The sequence below is a fragment of the Gambusia affinis genome, linkage group LG05, assembly GCF_019740435.1.
Source record: "Gambusia affinis linkage group LG05, SWU_Gaff_1.0, whole genome shotgun sequence".
Classification (NCBI taxonomy): Eukaryota; Metazoa; Chordata; class Actinopteri; order Cyprinodontiformes; family Poeciliidae; genus Gambusia; species Gambusia affinis.
The window spans coordinates 31,066,243-31,085,882 of NC_057872.1; the positions used below are offsets into that span (position 1 = coordinate 31,066,243).

The 19,640-nt window shown below is 42.4% G+C and overlaps 2 protein-coding genes and 2 long non-coding RNA genes across 5 annotated transcripts in view; 2 read left to right on the forward strand and 2 right to left on the reverse strand.

The window, feature by feature from the left end:
- The first annotated feature begins 1,899 nt into the window (after window positions 1-1,899).
- LOC122830646 (synaptotagmin-11-like) lies at window positions 1,900-11,170 on the forward strand. Its single transcript, XM_044116164.1, has 4 exons — window positions 1,900-2,179; window positions 6,083-7,023; window positions 7,409-7,529; window positions 8,535-11,170. The coding sequence occupies exons 1-4, from the start codon at window positions 2,146-2,148 to the stop codon at window positions 8,843-8,845; spliced, it is 1,407 nt and encodes a 468-aa protein (XP_043972099.1). The 5' UTR covers window positions 1,900-2,145; the 3' UTR covers window positions 8,846-11,170.
- A 981-nt stretch (window positions 11,171-12,151) lies between these two features.
- On the reverse strand, window positions 12,152-13,268 carry LOC122831050. Its single transcript, XR_006370637.1, has 2 exons — window positions 13,230-13,268; window positions 12,152-13,003 (listed from the first exon to the last, which is right to left on the reverse strand). It is a non-coding gene; the product is annotated as an uncharacterized LOC122831050 (long non-coding RNA).
- A 2,311-nt stretch (window positions 13,269-15,579) lies between these two features.
- The window catches only part of plin6 (perilipin 6), a 13,222-nt gene continuing 9,161 nt past the window's right edge, over window positions 15,580-19,640 (forward strand). The window contains exons 1-6 of one of the 2 annotated variants that reach the window (XM_044116539.1): window positions 15,580-15,674; window positions 16,465-16,504; window positions 16,638-16,836; window positions 16,920-17,002; window positions 17,648-17,885; window positions 18,608-18,789. In XM_044116539.1, coding sequence (XP_043972474.1) covers window positions 16,481-16,504; window positions 16,638-16,836; window positions 16,920-17,002; window positions 17,648-17,885; window positions 18,608-18,789 — 726 coding nt within the window. In that variant the 5' untranslated portion in view covers window positions 15,580-15,674; window positions 16,465-16,480. Of the gene's footprint in view, window positions 15,675-16,464; window positions 16,505-16,637; window positions 17,003-17,647; window positions 17,886-18,607; window positions 18,790-19,640 lie in introns of those variants that run through there. The other variant, XM_044116540.1, reaches the window with a different exon arrangement.
- LOC122830829 lies at window positions 16,318-16,723 on the reverse strand. Its single transcript, XR_006370599.1, has 2 exons — window positions 16,593-16,723; window positions 16,318-16,466 (listed from the first exon to the last, which is right to left on the reverse strand). It is a non-coding gene; the product is annotated as an uncharacterized LOC122830829 (long non-coding RNA).

Sequence of the window (19,640 nt, forward strand, 5' to 3'; positions counted from 1 at the left end):
CATCTGCACAGGATCTGATGATTCACATCCCAGAGAGAATGAAGAAGTAGTCTGGCTAGACTCACCAGGCCTGAGCCTGGAGTGACAGGAAAGTCCTCAACAGCCACACAAGGGAATACATCAGCTAACTTACTATTACGGTGCAATATAAGAGGCTCATCAGTGGGATCAAGAACCTTCCCAGTGGAAAAAGTAACAAAAGGGAAGAGGAAATTAATAAGTTAATATTTATAATGGTCCTGGAGGACCCTGAACAAATGAAGAAGAAAGTAAGGCAGAGCTGGAGGACCAAACCCCTTATAGCAGGCAGAGGAAAACAAGGACAAATAAATCAAAGAAAACATTTTATGAAAATATACAACTAACAATATAGACCCAGTTACATAAAGGTAGGATTGTTCTGGAAGCAGGTGGATTATTATTATTCCAAGTTTTACTCAAACATCAAAACTCAAAAACCTGCAACAGGAGATGAATCAGGAACATTTGTGTGTTATGATTTTATAAAACATATTTTTTCACTCTTGCATGTCTGATGTTTTCATGTTAGCAGATATTTGGAACCTTTTAATTTATTTTTGGCTCCTTAAACCTTCTGAACATTAAAGCAGTAATATAATCCTAGCTTGGATGTTTCTTTGGCTGATTTCAGGACCTAAATCTGGATTATTTCAGTCATTTAGCATATTTAAGTAAATTAAAGAAAATTTGTTTATTTATTAATTTTTTTCTTATTATTTTTTCAACAAAGGACCAGTAATATTTCTGCAGCAGTTAAATCCCGTTCATGGACAAATAAGGGCACTTCCTGGTCATTATCTAACATCCGGGAGGCCAGAAGGGGGCGGAGTCTCCTCCTCCTCCTGGAGGACCATTTGAGGGAGGAGAGGAGGCTGCAGGGATGTCTCACTCCAACCACATTTCTGAAGACGACAGACACCGATCACCAACGTAAACATTCTCCATAAAATGTTTTAACAACATAAAAGTTACTTTTTACAAATATAAGTAAGAAGAGAAAGTTTTATATCAAACATGTCTCACAAATGTCATAAATCAATCATCTACAAATTGATCAAAGCCTGGAGCTGTATTATCAAAGAAATAAGTGATAATGATAAAATCACTTTCATACAAACAAACCACCTGTGAAAAAGTGCTGCTCCCCTTAATATTTGTTCAAACAATCAAATAAATATCAATATTGGCTCAAGATAACCTGTATGAATACAAAAACTATTGTCAAATGATTTAATTTATCAAGGGGGAAAACTATCCAACTCGATCCTGGCTTTAAGGAAAAGGGTAATAACCCAACTAATTAATCAGAAATTACCTAAAGCTTGTCAGTAAATATAACAGGTGTGGAATGCTGCAACGCCACAAAGTGTTGTTCTGTTGTTTACAGAAAGGTTTATATATAATGTCAAGTTTTATCAAAAATAAAAGCAGGAAACAGAAACATAATTTTGTATATTTTCTATTAACATCCCGACTGGACTAAAATAAATAAACTTTAATACAATTGATATTAATGTTTCAGTATATTTAAACACTCAAACACAGTCATGAATACAAATATATCTATAAATAGACAAAAACACTAATTGTTGGATAATTCAATTCAAAAATACTTTATTTATTCTAAAGGGAAATTAAATGTTGTACCTCATTAATTCAGAATTCTTAATATTGATATTGCAGATGGTGAAAGAAGAATTTAATATCGTATAGTGTAAGCTTAATTATTTGACCAAAACCTACATCGTAAAAAACATTTTTATTCTAACTTCATTTTAGAAAAACAACCTTGTCGTTCTCCACGCAGTGAGTCATTATCCCGCACAGACGATCTTCGTGCAGTCTCCTCTCGGCAGCTCCGCGCAGCCTCCCTGCATCCCCAGCATCCCTGCGCAGTGAATCAGACTGACCGACCCACCGAGGCGGACTGAGCGCACCGACGCTGCTCCGTCAGCGGGCACATGAAGGCTTCCTCCCCCGGGTCAGAGGCGAGTTTTCGGTGATTCCTCCCCGCTGGTTTCCCTCCTTTATGGATGTGAAGTAACAGCGGGCGGCAGCGAGTCGGTTCCCCCTCCATCTCTGCACTTCTTTCGGCCAGGATCCAAACCTCCTCTGAACCACAAAATGGCGGACATCATCGAGCTGGGACCCGCCTACGGTGAGAACCGGGCCGGAGTCCAAACCTTTTCTCAATTTAACACCCAAACTCTCCCTTTTGAATGCTTTAAATGTGTGTAATTTGTGTTTTAGAAGCTTTTGGGGGAAACAGCAGGTGTTTAGGAGGGAAATGATCCGTGTCATGTTGATAAATCACCTGCAGCCCGTTGAGGTCGCCTCTCCAGGCCTGGATATCCGTCTGAGTTTGACTTTAGTGGTTTTTAAACATTATTAAAATATCATTAATAATGTTTCCCTGCGTGTAGATAATAGATGGGTCATGGATGCTCCCCTGCGGTCGGTAACATTTTAAAGGAACAGCGTCATCTTTCCTGAAGAATTAAACATGAAACGTTTATTGATTTGTGACGTGGATTGTTTGTGTCAATCCGACCCACCGGATGGTTTAAAAACAACCCACTCGGGTGGGTTAAAAAAAACAGGGCGCGTTCCCACGCAGTCTGCCGCCCTCTCGTGCGTGCGCGTCGCGTGCCAGTAACGGGTGGGTATTGGCTGACGTCATGTCTGTTCCCTGCGACAGAGGAATGATCTGTCCTTATAAACCCATCTTTGTCCCGCTGGAGTTGTCGCTGCTGACGCGGAGGAATGATCTGTTTTCTGGGGATGAAGCGGTCCAGAACCGGGCCAGAACCGGGCCAGAACCGGCAGAATCTTAAATAATCCAGTAAATTCTGATATAAACTGAATTTCTGAAGCGTTCTTGTCCCATGAAGTCGTTGCTGCCTGGTCCTTGAAGACATTGGTTGGAGATGAGATTAGAGACCATTTAATCCAAAACCAGCCTGTAGAGGCAGCTGGGTTAAAACCAGGGAATCTGGGCCGATCTGGACATGGGTCGAGTTCTAGGTTTGGGCTTCTAATCTACAATCAGGTTAAAGTAACTCATTTCTGACGTTGAAGCCGCTAAAGAAAACCATAAAGCCTGGATTATTAAGCGATGGATGATTCATCCTCCGTGGATCGGGAGGTTTGGGTGTCGAAGTGGAAGCCCAGAAGAACCTGCAGCTGTGCAGAGAGTTCAGTTTATTGAGATAGTTTAGCATAGCGCTAGCTATTATTTTAGTAATCGACTAATTGGACAAAATAATAAACTCAGGTTCTGCATAAAGTACAAGCTGCTTTTATGACTTACAAATACACAAAAAGAACATTTGGGTAAGTTAATTCAGTTTTTAGATTTTATTGTGTAAAATGTTTCAGTTCTGATTAAATCCAACTAACCATGTTTTCATTTGGGAAAACCACGACACGTTGGACCGGATCCTGCAAAAAACAGGACATTTCCTCACTTTCTAAAAATATCTCGGGACAGGACGTGAAATACAGACATGTCCCGGGAAATACGGACGTTTGGTCGCCCTACTTTAAACTTGAAATATAAACTCTTCATATTTCACTTAAATTAAGATGAAAGCATCAAATAAAAAGTTTCATCTCCTGCCATCAATCTGTTGCTTTATTTGATACCAGTTTTCTTTTGCTGCATTTCTCACCCTGTTAGCTAGCTGCTACGAGCTGCTACATGGAGCATTCCTCCTAGTCCTACATGTGGAACATGACAGACTATCTCTCATTCAGGTAAACGTGTCTAACAAAGCCAACATAAATGGCGCCTGTCATCGACTGCGATCAACTCGGATGTCTGCTGTGGCTACTTCCTGTTCGGCTACATCAACAGCGCGCTATCGTAGAAGCTAATTCTACTGTGCTGTCGTTTTAGTTTAGCTTAAAATATTTCCACACTTTGATAGTTTCTGTCATTTTTAGCTAGCTTCATTTTGTAACTCTACCTCTCCTTCCACTGCTACAAATAGCACCTAGCTTAGCATAAGTCACCATAGGCGTTATCGTTGTCGTGCAACACGAATAATCTTCCAGCCAGACTTCAGAGTGCGTTTAGTTTAAGTGTTTGTTACAGTATATTTAACAAAACTTTGAAGCAGAAGGTCAGCTCAGGTCTGGACTTTGACTAGGCCATTCTAACCTATGAATCTGCTGTGGTGTAAGCCGTCCCAAAATGTCTAATTATGGCTTTAAATCTCAAAATGGTGACTTTCTGTTGGGTTTTTATTTCTTCTTTGATGGTGGAAATGAACTTCCACAGAAATGAGAGAAAATGTGAAAAGGTTTATGGGGTGTGAATATTTCTGCACATTATTACCTAAAACTAAAAGTTTTTGCTCCCCTGTAGAAGCTTTTAAATGATGCGTTTACTGACCAGGAGAAACCTGGGAGTTCTGATGCATTCAGGGAACAAGAAGTAAAATCAGATTTTTAGAAAGTTATCACATCCTCTCTGGTCTGTCAGTCGGGTTAAAGTCCAGTTTTAAACCAAATCGGATCGGCTGCAACAGAACAAAATCATTTTCAGGAAATGTTTTGAATAATTCATTATAAATACGGTGAAAAAGTTTTGAAATATCACAACTTTTCAGCTGATAGCTCTGTGAAAATCATCTTGTTGATGTAAAATTAGATTTCTTATGTTTTTATCATCTTTTGAGAAAAATTTACATTTTGGAGAAACATCCAACCAATCAGAAACTACTTCACTCAAATAAAATATTCCAGAGAATCAGGAGGTTTTTCAGCGGCAGAATCAGTAAATTGCTCTCTCTCTCACACACACCTACACACACACAGCTGATGTGTGTGTGTTGCTAAGCAGTGAGCTGAGCCGTTTCAACTCTTCCCAAACATGACATCATCTGCTGGAGTCTGAATGAAAGCCGGAAACGGAGGAAGGCTTTCAGATTTTAATGGCTGCAGCAACGCAGCAGCAACGCAGCAATCAGCAGCAGCAACGCAGCAATCAGCAGCAGCAACGCAGCAACTAGCAGCAGGTTGTTTTATTCTGATTCATGTTTGTCGTGTTTTTACCTCAAACACAGTCTGAGCCTGCAGACGAGTTTGAAACGTTGCAGTTTTGTATTTTTTAGACGTTTAAATTGTCCATTTCAGGGTTTTATTTCCGCGCTGCAGTCGGGTTGCTGCAGGACTCAGTGAAGCTGCAGCAGTGAGTCTCATGGGACGCATCAGGACAACAAGGCAGGACTGTATGCTGCAAACAAAGCCCTGCTCTCCTCTTCAGTTAAATCCTCACTAGTAGTTTCCATGCAGAGTTTGGTTCGGTCATTTTCCAGCTTTATTTTCCTGTTTTCAACATAAAAGTTTAAGTTTTCTTCCTCCAAACATGCAGGATTCATCTAGCGGTTAAAGGTCAAAGGTGTCCTGCTGTTTTATTGCCTCAGTCAGGTTCAGTTTTGGGGTTTTGACATTATTGGATCTAGTGTCCTTTTCATCCACACAACTCAACAGAGACTCTGTGGTACCACTAGCAACATAAAGATCCAACTGGTTCTGGGGTTTCTGAGATATTTTTCATAGACATTAATATGAATTCACTAGTTAATTACGCACTAGAGCAGAGTCTGGTTTGGGAAGCTTTGTCCAGATGAAAAGAAACAAAACCAGCAGATAAGACTTCCAAAAACCACAGGATGGAACCAGAGGCCTGATATGATTTTCAAGCCTAAAGCCTGGGTCAAAGGTCAACCCAAGGTTTCTAACAGTAGCTTTAACCAAAACACCAAAGGGTCCAAAGATCTCCTGTTCTTTGATCAGGAGCAACAATAATTACTTCCAGTTTCCTTCACTAAATTAAAGGAAGCTGTTGCTATGCCGACGATACGCTGAAGACACATCCACATATCTTAGAGCTTCATGCCATCGGGGTCGAGGCGGCGACAGACCGCCGCTGCGTCTCTACGCCGATGATGCTCTGATGGACGTTCGCCTTTCATCAGAGTCACTGGAGGACATTTTGGAAATGAAAACACGGTTTACTGAACGACCTCTAACTGTCCTCTGTTTCTCCGTCCAGCCATGTCCCCGGTGCTGGCGGGCTTCCTTGGAGCTGGTGTCCTGGTTCTGGTGGTGGTGGTTCTGGTCCTGCTGTGGTCGTTCTGTCAGCGCCGGTACCTCAGGGTTACCGGGCGCTACAAGCTGCACGGCGACCGATACTGCGACGCAGAGGACCCCCCGTACAAATTCATCCACATGCTGAAGGGGATCAGCATTTACCCAGAATCCCTCAGCGGCAGCAAGCGGATCGTCCGTGGAATCCGCCGCGCCGACCGGTCGGAGCGCGACGGCGAGCGCGGCGGTTCGGCCGGCGGCACGGCGGGCCGGGGAATGGTCCTGGTGGATGCAGAGAACAACATCCTGGACGTTCCGGGCCAGCTGCAGATGAGTCACCTGGTACCGCCCTCTGGGTCTGGCCCCGCCCACAGCCAGGCCCGGCTGGAGCGGGCGCTGCCGGTCCGCGCCGACTACTGCTGCCTGGACAGCAGCTCGGCTGGCAGCAGCCAGACCAGCAGCAAGACGGCGTCGCCCTTCACCCCCGCCTCCTCGGAACCGGAACCGGAACCCAACCTGGGCTCCGTCAGCCTCAGCGTCGACTACAACTTCCCCAAGAAGGCGCTGGTGGTGACGGTGGTGGGGGCCCGGGGCCTCCCCGCCGTGGACGAGCAGGCCGGCAGCTCCGACCCCTACGTGAAGATGACCATCCTGCCGGAGAAGAAGCACCGCGTGAAGACCCGCGTGCTGAGGAAGACGCTGGACCCCATCTTCGACGAGACCTTCACCTTCTACGGCGTGGCCTACAGCGCGCTGCCCGACCTCACGCTGCACTTCCTGGTGCTCAGCTTCGACCGCTTCGCCCGCGATGACGTCATCGGGGAGGCCGTGGTGCCGCTGAAGGGCGTGGACCCGAGCACCGGCCGGGTCCACCTGAGCCAGCAGATCACCAAGAGGAACATGCAGGTGAGCAGGAAGCTGCTGTTAGCTTAGCGTTAGCATGGATCAGGCTGCTGGGTCGGCGGCTCGGCTTCAGATTCTGAAAACACTGAAAACAGATTCTGATTTCAGTGGCTGATCAGAACCGACTGGGTCAAATCAGAGGTTCTGGAAACGGACCAACATTAAAACACAAACAACTGAAATATTGGAAAATTCACTGTGATGTTTAAAACAAACTAAAACTCATCACTGGAAGAGCTGATGGAGAGATTGATTATTGGTGGTGAAAATTGATTATCGGTGGTAAAAATTGATTATCGGTGGTAAAAATTGATTATCGGTGGTGAAAATTGATTATTGGTGGTGAAGGTTGATTGTTGGTCCTCATCATCTCTGTCTGTGTTCCCAGTGTGAGACTCGTGGCGAGCTGCTGGCCTCGCTGTCCTACCAGCCCGTGTCCCACCGCCTCAGCGTGGTCGTCCTGAAGGCCAGACATCTGCCCAAGATGGACATGACGGGCCTGTCAGCCAGTGAGTGCAGCCGTTAAGAACCGGACTTTTCTTCTCCCTCAGACATGAATCTAGATCTGGAGGGTTTTATCATCCATCCCTCCTGTCGTTGTCAGTAGCAACCAACTAGCCAGCGGTATTAGCAGGTCTCTATAAAAGCTCATGTTTGGGGAATTCTGCTCCAGTTTAAAGTTGATTAGCTTAGCCAGCATTCGCTCAATACGAACTTTTAAAACGCAACTGCAACTCAGGTTTTCATTATTAGTCAGTTTAATCTCTTCTCATAATTCCCTGATTTTTATTTATTTCCATGGGAAAAACACAAAACAAGAATTGAGGAGGAAAGTAAAATTCATGGCTGATTGATTTTATTATTTTAGGAACAATGAAGGTTTTTCAAGAAGTTTCTGAAACTACGACAGACAGAGCCAGATTAGGAGATTATTATAGTACAAGAATAAACTCGTAATATTGGCAGAGAAAAAGATTGTGAGAAAAGTCATTTTAAAAAAAAATTACGACATTATTTTCCTATTATTACGATGTTATTCTTGTAATATTACGACCTTCTTGGATTCTTATGACTTTATTTTATTGATATTACAACTTAATTCTACAGTTTCATTTTATTCTTGTAATATTTAAATTTTATTCTCATATTTTTCTTTAATCTCTATTGCAACGGTACTGTCCTTTAATTGTGACTCTATGCTCGTATTTTGTGACTTTATTCTTTAAATAAATTAAAATAAATCAAAATCTAATAAAAAATACACATTTTGTTTCACCTTTAAAATTAATATCATTTCTTCATAGTTTGGTTTTTATTCCATTTTTGTGTAAAACGGCGTCACGTTTTCTACTTTGATTCTAATTTGACATTTAAAATATGAATATCTAGTAAAAGTAAAACCAGTTTTTCTGTCTAGTGAACTTGTATAAATCCAGTGTGTTGTAAATAAGAGGAAGTGCAGACTGCGTTATCCTGATCCTCTGCAGCTCATCTTCTTCTCCTCCTACGCTCAGATCCATACGTGAAGGTGAACGTTTTCTACGGCCGTAAGCGCATCGCCAAGAAGAAGACGCACGTGAAGAAATGCACGCTGAACCCGGTCTTCAACGAGTCCTTCATCTACGACATCCCGCCAGAACTGCTGCCCGACGTCTCCGTGGAGTTCCTGGTGGTGGACTTCGACCGGACCACCAAGAACGAGGTCCTGGGCCGCCTGCTGCTGGGCCTGCACAGCCCCTGCCCCTCTGGCGCCTCCCACTGGCGGGAGGTGTGTGAAAACCCACGCAGGCAGATCTCCAAGTGGCACAACCTGAGCGACTTCTGAAGAAGAGGAGGAAGCAGCTGAGACTCTACCAGTGATCCCTACTGGGAAACAAAGATTCAGTGTACAGCTCACACACACACACACACACACACACACACACACACACACACGTAACCAGATGTGCAACACACACACCGCTGTGATGATAGTCCAACTCTCCGTCTCTATTATCTCTTCGCCACCAAAACATTTTGCAAGTTTAAGAAAAAATCCTGAAGTTTCATTTGAAAAGAAAAGATGGCGGGTCCAACGCGATTTAAAAAGAAGAAGAAGAAGAAACGGCTCCCCTCGTCCTGCAGCTCGCCGCATGTCTGTGAAGCTCCGAGTTGCAGAGATCCTCTGACGCTGCGACGCTGCGACGCTCCACCGCGCAGAGAGAACTTCCTCTGTGTTCAGCATGCTCCCCGCCTGCGACGGTCCGGGTTCTGTCCCGCTCCAGAACTTTCCCAGAATCCTGAAGATGCCGGGTTTCGTCCCGGCCGCGTCCCAGCCCCAAAGTACTGCAGCGAAGACCTGCGGACTGATCCCAGCTGATGTAACATACCTGATTTATCCTGGAGGCTGAAGCAGAGGCCAGATGTTCCACTCAACATCTTCCACCAAAATCACTCAGATCTGCTCAGAATCTGTTTTAACTGTTTCAGTCCCACAGCTTCTTCCTGGTTCACACTAAATCACCAGATCCTCACATACTTTCTCTCTAATCATGAGTTTATTGCAAATTTTCTGCAAAGAAAATGATCATAAACATTGGGTTTAAGTGATCCTAACTCCCACCTGCAGGGGGCGGTGTTTCTTACTCAGAAAAACCCAGTTTTTAAAGTTCTTTAACAGATACAAATGTTTCCATGTGCAATCTGTTTGCTTCCTATTGGGTTTTTTCTTCTATATGTAGATTTTGGGGAAAAAAAATACCATCAGAAAATTTGCTAATTTGATTACAAAAATGACAAAACCAACCATAAAATCCTGGGGGAACTGATGGATGGTGTCAGGATGAATATTCAGACGACCGCTTGCCTGTTTTTGGGTTGATAATGTGGAAAACAGTGAAACTGTGAAGTACAATGAGAGTATTGCTGTCTTTTATTTAAAGGGGCAGTACTATGGATTTTCGGGGCACCCAGCCCAGGTGTTTTGCGCAGCTGAATGGTTGCTATGGAGATTAAAAGATTCATGAAAGAATCAAAGCAACACTCCAGGTTTGTTTCTGATGAGAGTAAAATTATAACCTGAAGGAAATATCAAAAAAGTTGATTTTCCATAAAATCAACTTTTTTATGGAAGAAATGTTGATTTTATGGACTTACCACTCTGGACTGGTTCTGGACTGGAAACGAGTCCCAGGTGGGTTCTGGTCACTCAGACCAGGAAGCAGTAGGTTAAATTAAATCAACCAGATCGGTTTTTAACTAATTTAAACTGCTGGTGGCCCACAAAATCCATTAAATTAAAAGTGTCAACTTTGATGCAAAGTTGACACTTTTAATTGATTTTTAACGTAACTTTGCATTAAAGTTATTTAATGCAAAGTTGGCACTTCATGACAACAGTTGTAGACATTTCTGAAGACTCCTTCATGTTAATAGCAGATGTTTTGTTACATAAAGAATTACCGAAAGTCTAAAGTAAAACCTCTGGAGGTTTTTTGTTTGTTTTTAATCCCAGTTCATTAATAAACAAGCCCACCAGAGGGCGCTCTTCTTTACTAACGACTTAAAAACTCCTGAATATATTCAGGTTTTAATCAGGCTTTTTAAGATTAACAGTTCATTTGTGTTTATTTTGTACTTTATTATCCGGGTTTAAAGATTTGTCCCGCAGATAAATGAAGTTTTGACCTTTTCCTGGGGGCGCAGCCTCATCTGTACTCTGCTTCACGCCGTCCGCCTCCTTCCCTCCTCCCTGTTTATCCTTGTGAGCGATCCGCCACCAGATGGCGCCGTTTCCCTGCTTGGTTCTGTTTCCCTCGGCTCTGTGAACAGAGAGAAGCCACAGTTTGGGTTTAACGCTGACTGCTGATGCAGCTTAGTCTGAGTTTAACGTTAATCCAGCCACAGCTGCTCCACAAACATTAACTCGTGTAAATCTGCGCCTCACCTGAACATTTTGAAGCTGAACGGCTTTCCTCTGAACGGAGCTCCCTGCAGACCAACAGACTGTAGATTTGTACAGATGTGAATTTGTTCGCTGGTTTCCTTCCTGTCTGTTGTCCTCAGAGCTTTCGTGTGTTTGAGCGCCCCCTGCTGTAGACCTGGATGCTAACCTCTGTGTTGGGTTTGTTAACACTCAGTGGACGTGCAAATAAAAAAAAGAAGTTATCTACGAGGGCTGCATCGTTTCTTATTTTCTATTGGTTTATTGTTTTTCCAACAGAAGAAATCTCCAGCCCAAATGGGTCAGAACCAGAACATAAAACACTCAGAGCTGAGCAGAAATGAGCTAGAATAACTAAAGATGGCGGAACAGCAGTTAATATTTATAGTTTAATGTTATTCAGGTTTTGGAGCGTCTAGAAATGAGGACGCTGACATTAGCGTTAACGTCTGCTGCTAGCATGTTTAGCATTAAGATGCCAGTTTATTATTGAATAGCTTCGCTGACAGGCTAACTCCTTAGCACAACTTAAACACAACAATAGTTTTTTCCATCGTGCGAACAGACCAGTTTGAAGCAGGAACTAAAGCCCAGTGGGACCAGTTTCCTCCGCTGTTAGCGGAAGCCGCTGCGTGTCAGATTTACGGGCGGCTCAGAAAGATGAGGCCGGAGTCTTTGTATTTAAAAAAAATACATTTAAAACAATTTTAACCCGTTAAAATCTGTGCAATTTATTAATCCAAATGAAGTCCTGGCCCTAATTAAAATGTCGCAATGAAGCATTTCAGCTTCCCAGACTCAGTAAGAAGTATAATCCAAGAACGGATAAAATATCAGTAAATGTGCAAGATGGGAGCCCGGCATAACAAATAGTAAATATTTCGGATATTAATAAACACAGTACTGCCGGCTGATTGAACTTCTGAATGAACAGTGCTCTTATTTTGACATTTCCAACAGGAAGTTTCCTTTTAATGCAGCAGCTAGCTTAGCAGGAGCGAAAGTGGGAGGTCAGTTACGTTGATTTCTCTCCGAAATGATCCAAACCCATTTAATACAGCATTCAACTGGAGAGACGTTCGTTAATATGGAGACACAGCTAAAAGAAAAGGATTAATACGAAGCATTAACATCCCATAATAATCTGCCAACTTCACTGGCTATTTAAACTCAAATTTTCACAGTAAAACTCGAGTCTCAGAACACAACTCCAAGTCAAGTCATTTATTTTTGTGACTCAAATCTCCATCTCTTCCCAGAATAAATACTTAAATAATACAAACATATAAATAGTAATAACGGCTAATAATTACTGAAAGTTTGGGTCTTAATATTCGTTTTGACGTTCTGCTCATCTGAGCAGCCAGTAAAAACCAAACGGCGTTAGAACCCAAAGATCCGATATGGAGCCGGTTCTGTAACAAAGTCAGTTATTTGGTCCAATCAACGGGTCTCTTTATGTTTAGCAGGCTGACCATTCAGACATCAAAGTCTCTGAGGCTGGTTGGTCCCAGTCACAAACCAGCAGCCACACATGGTGGAAATGGTCAAACATTCAAACTGCAAAACATTTTCAAAGAAAACCTGGAGAAAAGCATGAAAAACTGTTAATCAGCAGCTCTTTAAGGATTAGTAGAAAGCGTGTTTACTTGGAAAGAAAATAAAAGTAATGAAGACAGGAAGTAAAAGTTCATCTCTTCAACTTCATTTTTGATATTAAAAGCTGAATTATGAAAGTCAGTCATCTCCCGAGCGCCGGACGTCAGCGGATGCGTCCTGACCCGCGGTGACTGTAAACAGGCTTTGTTGACTGGAAGGAGAAAATCCGCGGATCGCCGCAGTGTGACGGTGAGAATTAAAGCCAACGCTGAGCAGATGAGTCGTCTTTAAGGTCTGAAAACCACCGATGCCAGTGTGGTGAATGAGGCAGTGATTGCCGGAGTCACATGAAGCCTGGAAGAGTGAAGCCTTCATCACGGGAACGGCCTGGAGGGAAAAGTCAGGCCGGAGGATCTCAGGGCTGTCGCTGCGTCTGGCTTCACCTCAGCCTGTAGATCGGACCTGATAGAGACAAGATGGAGTCCGACCAGGAAAAGAAAACCCCATAAAAATAACCTCATGCCCCCAAACATCAGTTTATTCAGGACAGGACTCTTATTCACAGAACCACACAGATATAAAGAGCTCCGTCAACCCGGACGGTTAAAGTTCCTTCATTGATCAATATCTAGGTTGCCTTCAAAACGGCTCGACCAAGAAAACAGGGAAAGAAACGATGAAAACATACCAGAAACCACTCAGTCTCACCAGCAGGAGTTTATTAAGAAGTTCACAAAACCAAACCTTTAGTTCACTTCCGGTTATTAGCAAGTAAATTTGCATATTAGCTCAATATTTAGCTAAGTTAATATTTTGTTTCAAATTATATTTAGCTAGCTAGCAGATATTTAGCTAGCAAGGTCAATATTTAGCTTTAAACTAAATATTAAGTTTGCTAACTATATAGTTTGAAACTAAATATTTTGTTAGCATGCAAAATATTTACTAACTATTTAATTTACTAACCACATATTAGCTATCAAGCTAACTAAATATTTATTTAAAACAAATATTTACTTACTTTTACACATCTGCTTATCAGCCAATGAAATTGTATATTAACCCAATATTTATCAATAAGCTAAAAAAATATGCTCGGGTTAAATATTTAGTTTGAAGTTAATCATTTAGCTTACTAACTTTAGCTTGTTACTTTAGCAGGTTAAATAGCTCCAATCTAAATAGTTGGAGTCTGGAGGACTGAATGAGGCCCTCTGACCCTGCAGGACTGTCTCAGCTGACCTTTCATCGATGGTAACCTTTGGCTACTTGGTTAGTTTTATAGAAAAGGACTGAACTGGACCTGAGAGGTATCTCATTTCCCAGCCTCAGAATCTGGTTACTGGAGTTTCTGTGGGCAGTTTCTGGAAAAACAAAGTGCTTTTTCTTCTGTCAGTGAAACGTTGAACCAGAGACTTCAGCCAACCAGTCTTCATCTGTTTGCCAACTTAAAGGAAACGAACAATCCCTCGTGGTATGTTGGGGGAACTTGGCATTTCAAGCTCGTTACCAAAGGTCATTCCTACCCAAAGAAGCGTTATGTTTTGGAGAACTCATCAACCTTGTGATTAAAGTCATAAACTTGATTTCCTCATCGTTCATCACAGCCTGATTATGATAAGAGGATCTCCAGGTTGGACTCAATAAATATCAGCCGTTTGCTTCACCTGCTTCCTTTTTCTCTCTGAACCATCAAACTGCTGGGAAACGAGAACCAACGAAATCCTGAAAAACTCAGGAGAAACAGGAATTCACATATTCAGATGAACTCTAACTACTGTGCAAACATTTGGTGAAATATTTACAGTAAACTTTGGTCATTGAACATTAGTCATTTACTGTGACCTGTAAGTTTTGAACCTGAACCTACAAAACTATTTACAGCTTTGTTGTTCTACCCAAAGTCGTCATCGACTCCAACATGGCGCCAGCTGTTTGGGTTTGTTGGTGAATCTGATTTTATTGGATCTAGTCAATGCAGTTTAAACCTAACAGTTTATGTTCTGTTTGAAGCAAAAAGCCCCATTTTGTCAATAATTGGCCAAAATCAAAACTGCCTTTTCCTGCTAGGCTTGTGGAGACGCTGGTGGGCGGGCAGGCAGCTGACGGGTGTCCAGGACAGTGACCATCTCCTGGTTCTGTTTCAGAGACCGACTTGTTAAAGGTCTGGTGATGAACTGCAGACTCTGGTCAGGATGGAGCGTTTGGTTTACTGGCTCTAGATTCAGATTTTAAGAGTCGGCCACATAAATGGCAGGATGAGAGGAGCAACCCAACGTTTCCATGTTGATTTATAATGTCAAAAATCATGGAGTCCCTCAGGGTTCAGTACTGAGTCCCATCAAGTACTGATGGGAGCTAAATATTTAGTTGGCAAACAAAATATTTAGTTCGCAAGCTAATTATTTAGCTTTGAAATAAATATTTAGCTGTTAGCTAAATATTTAGCTTTTAGCTAAATATTTAGTTTGGAAATGAGCATTTAGTCAGTAAGCTAAATGTTTATTTTTCAAAGTCAATATTTAGCTCTAACCTAAATATTTTGCTTCTATCTAAACATTAAAATTTCTAGTTTGAGACTAAATATTTGCTTTAAAAAATAAACATTTAGTTTACTGACTAAATATTTAGGATAAAATTAAGAGTTAAATATTTTTATGAAACTAAATATTTAACTTGCTTACAAAGTATTTCTTTTAAAACTATTACTTTACTGTATATACTTTTATAAATTAAGGAAGAAAATGTTGAAAATCTGACTAAAAAATTAACCTCCATTTTTTCTGTTACTGCAGGCTAAATAATCCAAATTATTGCTAATTTTGTGTAACTTTATGAACGGTTCCCTGGAGTTTCCAGTTCTTTCCTCCTAAATGTTTCCTTTCATTCAAGGTTAATTGATTAGTCAGGGAACCAGGAAGCTGACATCACAGGGCGCCCCAGCCAATCAGGTTGCTGGTATCTTCCCCCTCAACCCCAATGGATTTTTTTATCTTCTTCCATCGTCCTTGTCGTGGTTATTCCCACTGGGCTCAGCCGGTTGAAGCAGCTTTTCTTGGCTTCTGTCCTCGTTTTTCTAAAGTTGAAGCGTCGAGTCGTGCAGATTCACCTGAAGAGCTGCAGGAAGTTTCAGGTGAAGTATTTCACACCAGAAAGGATTCGGTTTGTGCTCCTGCAGGTTCATGAATTCATTTTGGAGCCGATGTTTGGCTTATTATCCGGTGTCCCAAACCGGCTCAGATTCTGCAAATTGAAATTGAAATCGTAGAATACAAAGCGGAGTTTTCCTCAGGGAGATTTAAAACCAGCAAGCATTCTGAATATTCAGGGAAAGAGGAAAGTTAATAAGTTGTGTGAAGTTTGAAACGGCCTGAAGGATCAGAGTCTGGTAAAAAAAAAAAATAACTAAAAGCTCCTCGGGTAAACTGAGGCTCAGAACCGGACGTTTGGTTTGGTCAGAAATCATTTAATCCAGATTTAAAAACAACCTCTGTGTCGGATTCTGTCCCAGTTTATCTTTTGGGTGTGGCCTCAGTCATTTTAACGTCAACAGTGAAATAAAGTTTAGATCCTTCGTCTTTGGAGGATTTTCAGGAATCTCTGTTCACTAACTGAACAGATTAAATCCCATTTCTGCTTTTCCAGCTGATATCATTTGATCCGTTTTTCTTTTGGTCGGATTAAAAATATAAACATTGACATTTGAGTCAATTTTGAACATTTTGGTTTTTCCAGGTTCACAATAACAGTTACAAACTTTGGTCAGGAAATGTTGATGAATCTTTACGAGGTGATTTAATCCGGTTCTGGTTCTGGAGTCATGAAGGCCTCTGAAGTCTCCTCATTGGTTCTGGTAGTTCTGACCGTCCTGCCTGGTTCTGGTGTAGATGAAGACCTGTGATGTCCATTTTGTTTCTCTTCAGAGCTGCTGAGGAAGAAATGGCAGATAGTCCAGATCACAAGGTTAGTTCAGGTGGATGGATGAATGGATGGATGGATGGATGATGGATGATGGATGGATGAACCTGTGGTTCTGGTCCTGGTTCTGTACCTCTGGTTCTGGTTCTTGCTGTGACGGCTCTCTGACCCGTTTCAGACCAGTGCCCTGCTCAGAGCCTCCCATCTGCCTCTGATCCGCTCCGTGTTCCGGTCCGTGTCTTCCCTCCTCTCCGGGGTCAAAGAGCGCTACCCCCTGCTGGGCCTTGTGGGGGACGTGGCAGAGGTCGGAGTTCGCGGTGTGTCTGAGGAGGCCCTGAGACGGGCCACACCCCTCCTCCAGAGTCTGGAGCCCCAAAGTGAGCCCGGTTCTGTTGGTTCTGTGATTGGATGCATGAAGCCCATGAACTGGTTTCTCTGACTGTAATGGTGTCTTCCCCAGTCGACCTCGCCAACAGGTTGGCTCTGACTGGTCTGGACAGTCTGGAGAGGACGTTTCCCATCCTGAACCAGTCCACAGAGGAGGTGAGTTCTCCAGAACCTGCTGGAGATCCGGAACGGAGCGAGCCTTCGCAGAACTCTCACTCCTCCTGTTGCTTTAAACGTCTTCAGATGTAACCAGACGTCAGTCACAAGGGCCAGGCCGCTGAAATGCTCCAGACCGGAGACGCTACTGAGATCAGAGCTAAATAAGAAATGAGCCAGAAGACACAAGCTAAAAAGTTAGCTGTGCTAAACCTAAAGCGCTAACAGCAAACATGGTTCCACTAATGCTGACGCTATGGACCAACATAGTAGATAACAGAAGCTAATGCTAAAGTAAGTCAAGACAGTAATATGTGGGAGCAAACCAGATTAACAGAGTAATTAGCAAACGTTAACACTAAAGAGCTACATTAATATAGTGAATAGTGGAAGCTAATGCTAAAATGCTCATTTTACCATGTTGATACCTGTTGGATGAGACAACATGCGTTATATCGCCTCCACAGGGCCAAGTGTGTTATTACACAGCTTGGCTTTCAGGAAATGATTCTTTGGAATGACGTTTGATAACTAAATGTTTTCAAAGTTAGCAAAAGTGTTAAAGCACAAACCAGAGAAATAGCTCCACTCTTAGCAGCAGATCAGCAGCTGTCCTGGACTTACCATCGCTGTGTCCGTCCTCAGGTGATGACTCACTTAAAGGACGCCTTCTTTTTGACTCTGGATGATGTCCAGGTGTGGGTGGTGGACGGCCTGGACGGCGCTCTGGACCAGCTGGAGCGAGCCGCTGACTCGGTCCGGACGGCCGGGCGGCAGCTGCAGGAAACGCAGGTGGGCCAGGCGGCGGCGGCGGGGCTGGACAACGTCCTGAGTCTCCTGGAGGACTCCGCCGCCTACTACTTACCCCTCCCTCCTACCCTGCGTGAGTACCAACCAAATCCTCCCGTTCCTGTTGTAGGAACCTCTTAATAAAACCAGAATTTAAACATCTGATTTATTAACTGTGCAGCTGAGAAACCAGTCAGAACCCATCAAATACCCACAACTAAAACCACTTATGATTTTATTGAATCCTACTTCAATAAAACCTACCTCTGTCTCTTTAAAAACCTACCTCCGCCTCCAGGACGTCGTCCCAACATGGCTCCTCTATTAATCCTTTAACCCTTTAAAAACATTTTACAACATTACTCCAATAATGAGCTCAGCAGCTGTTTGCTAATTGCTGCTGGCTAGTCTGAAGGAGCAAAGTGGGGGGAGGAGCTGAATGCAACCATTCAGCTGTTTTTTTTACAGCTGAATGGTTGCCATGGAGATTAAAGGTGTTCTGCTTTAGGTGTTTTTTCTGGGAGGTTAAAGGTTATATTAGATGGAAAAGCAGAAATATGATCTGTCTACAGTAGTAAAGATGGCCGCCACAGGGTTTTGATCACGGCAGTAAAGATGGCCGCCACAGGGTTTTGATTACAGCAGTAAAGATGGCCGCCGCCTTTTCCGGGTGGAATTTAAAGCTGAACAAATGAAGGAAGCAGGTAAACAGAAGGCTCAGCTACAGAGACGGAGAAGAGGAGTGTGTTTGGGTGTGGTGCTGCTCCGGTTCCGGGTGGACCCGTAGAGAGATTCTGCCGTTTTCTCGTCCTCCAGGCCGGGAGTGGGAGATGAAGGTCCAGCAGTACGAGGATGAGGATGACGGAGACGAGCCGGGCCTCTGGACCAGAGTCCGCAGCCTGCTGCTGACCGTCAGCCTGCAGCTGTATCACCGCATGCTGAAGGCCAGGGAGCAGCTGCAGGGAGCCGTCCGGACACTGGGGGGCGCCGCCGAGCAGGTGAGGCAGGACTTCCACAGGATCATCATTTAAAACTGAAGCTTTCATTTCAGAACAAAAAACACAAACATTCACATCAAAGTGAATTCAAACCTTTTCTTGCCACTAGATGGCGCCGTTGCTTCATTAGTGATTGCTGGTCCAGGTTCAGTCCAGTGGTTCTGGTTCTGGTCGGTTTCAGTTAAAACTGCTTCAGTAAAAGCTCATCTGTGGTGGTGCGTTCAATCCCAGTCGTAAACTTCAGCCACGTTCTGTTACAGAAATCTGCTGGAAAATCCTTTGATTAAAAATAATAATTACTGTTATTGTAAGAATACTGAATATTTTTTAACTCTTGCAATAAAAAAATTCAACATATTTACAGTGATATTAATGTAATAATATTTTTTTATTATTGTTATTAATCTTATTAGTAATATTTCTTTTTTATCAATTATTTTATTTTGTAAAATTAATAAAATATAAATACTGATTATAGTATTTTTATGGCTATGATAAATATTTATAATAAAATAATTAGAATAGCTGTAATAATTACAATTATTGCTTACTGTATTATCATGTCATAAAAAATTATTATTACATAATAATATTGTAATAATAATAATAATAATAATAATAATAATAATAATAATAATAATAATAATAATAATGTTAATTTTCCTCCATTCTTTAGCCGTTTTAATTAGCAGGAAATGAATGAAAATGTTAAAACTGTAAATATTTAGTTCTGAGTTTATCGTGGTTTATGTTCCCAGCTGATGTTTCTATATTTAGGAGGACGAGTTTCTCTGCAGCCCTTCTGTCCTCCAGAGATAAAGATCTGAAGTTCAGGACGCACACACACACAC

Excerpts from the sequence above, each read along its gene's own strand:
- LOC122830646 (XM_044116164.1), top strand. The coding sequence starts at position 2,146 with ATGGCGGACATCATCGAGCTGGGACCCGCCTACG. Across the intron at positions 2,180-6,082 it reads CGAGCTGGGACCCGCCTACG|CCATGTCCCCGGTGCTGGCG; the intron begins GTGAGAACCGGG and ends TTCTCCGTCCAG. Across the intron at positions 7,530-8,534 it reads CATGACGGGCCTGTCAGCCA|ATCCATACGTGAAGGTGAAC; the intron begins GTGAGTGCAGCC and ends TCCTACGCTCAG.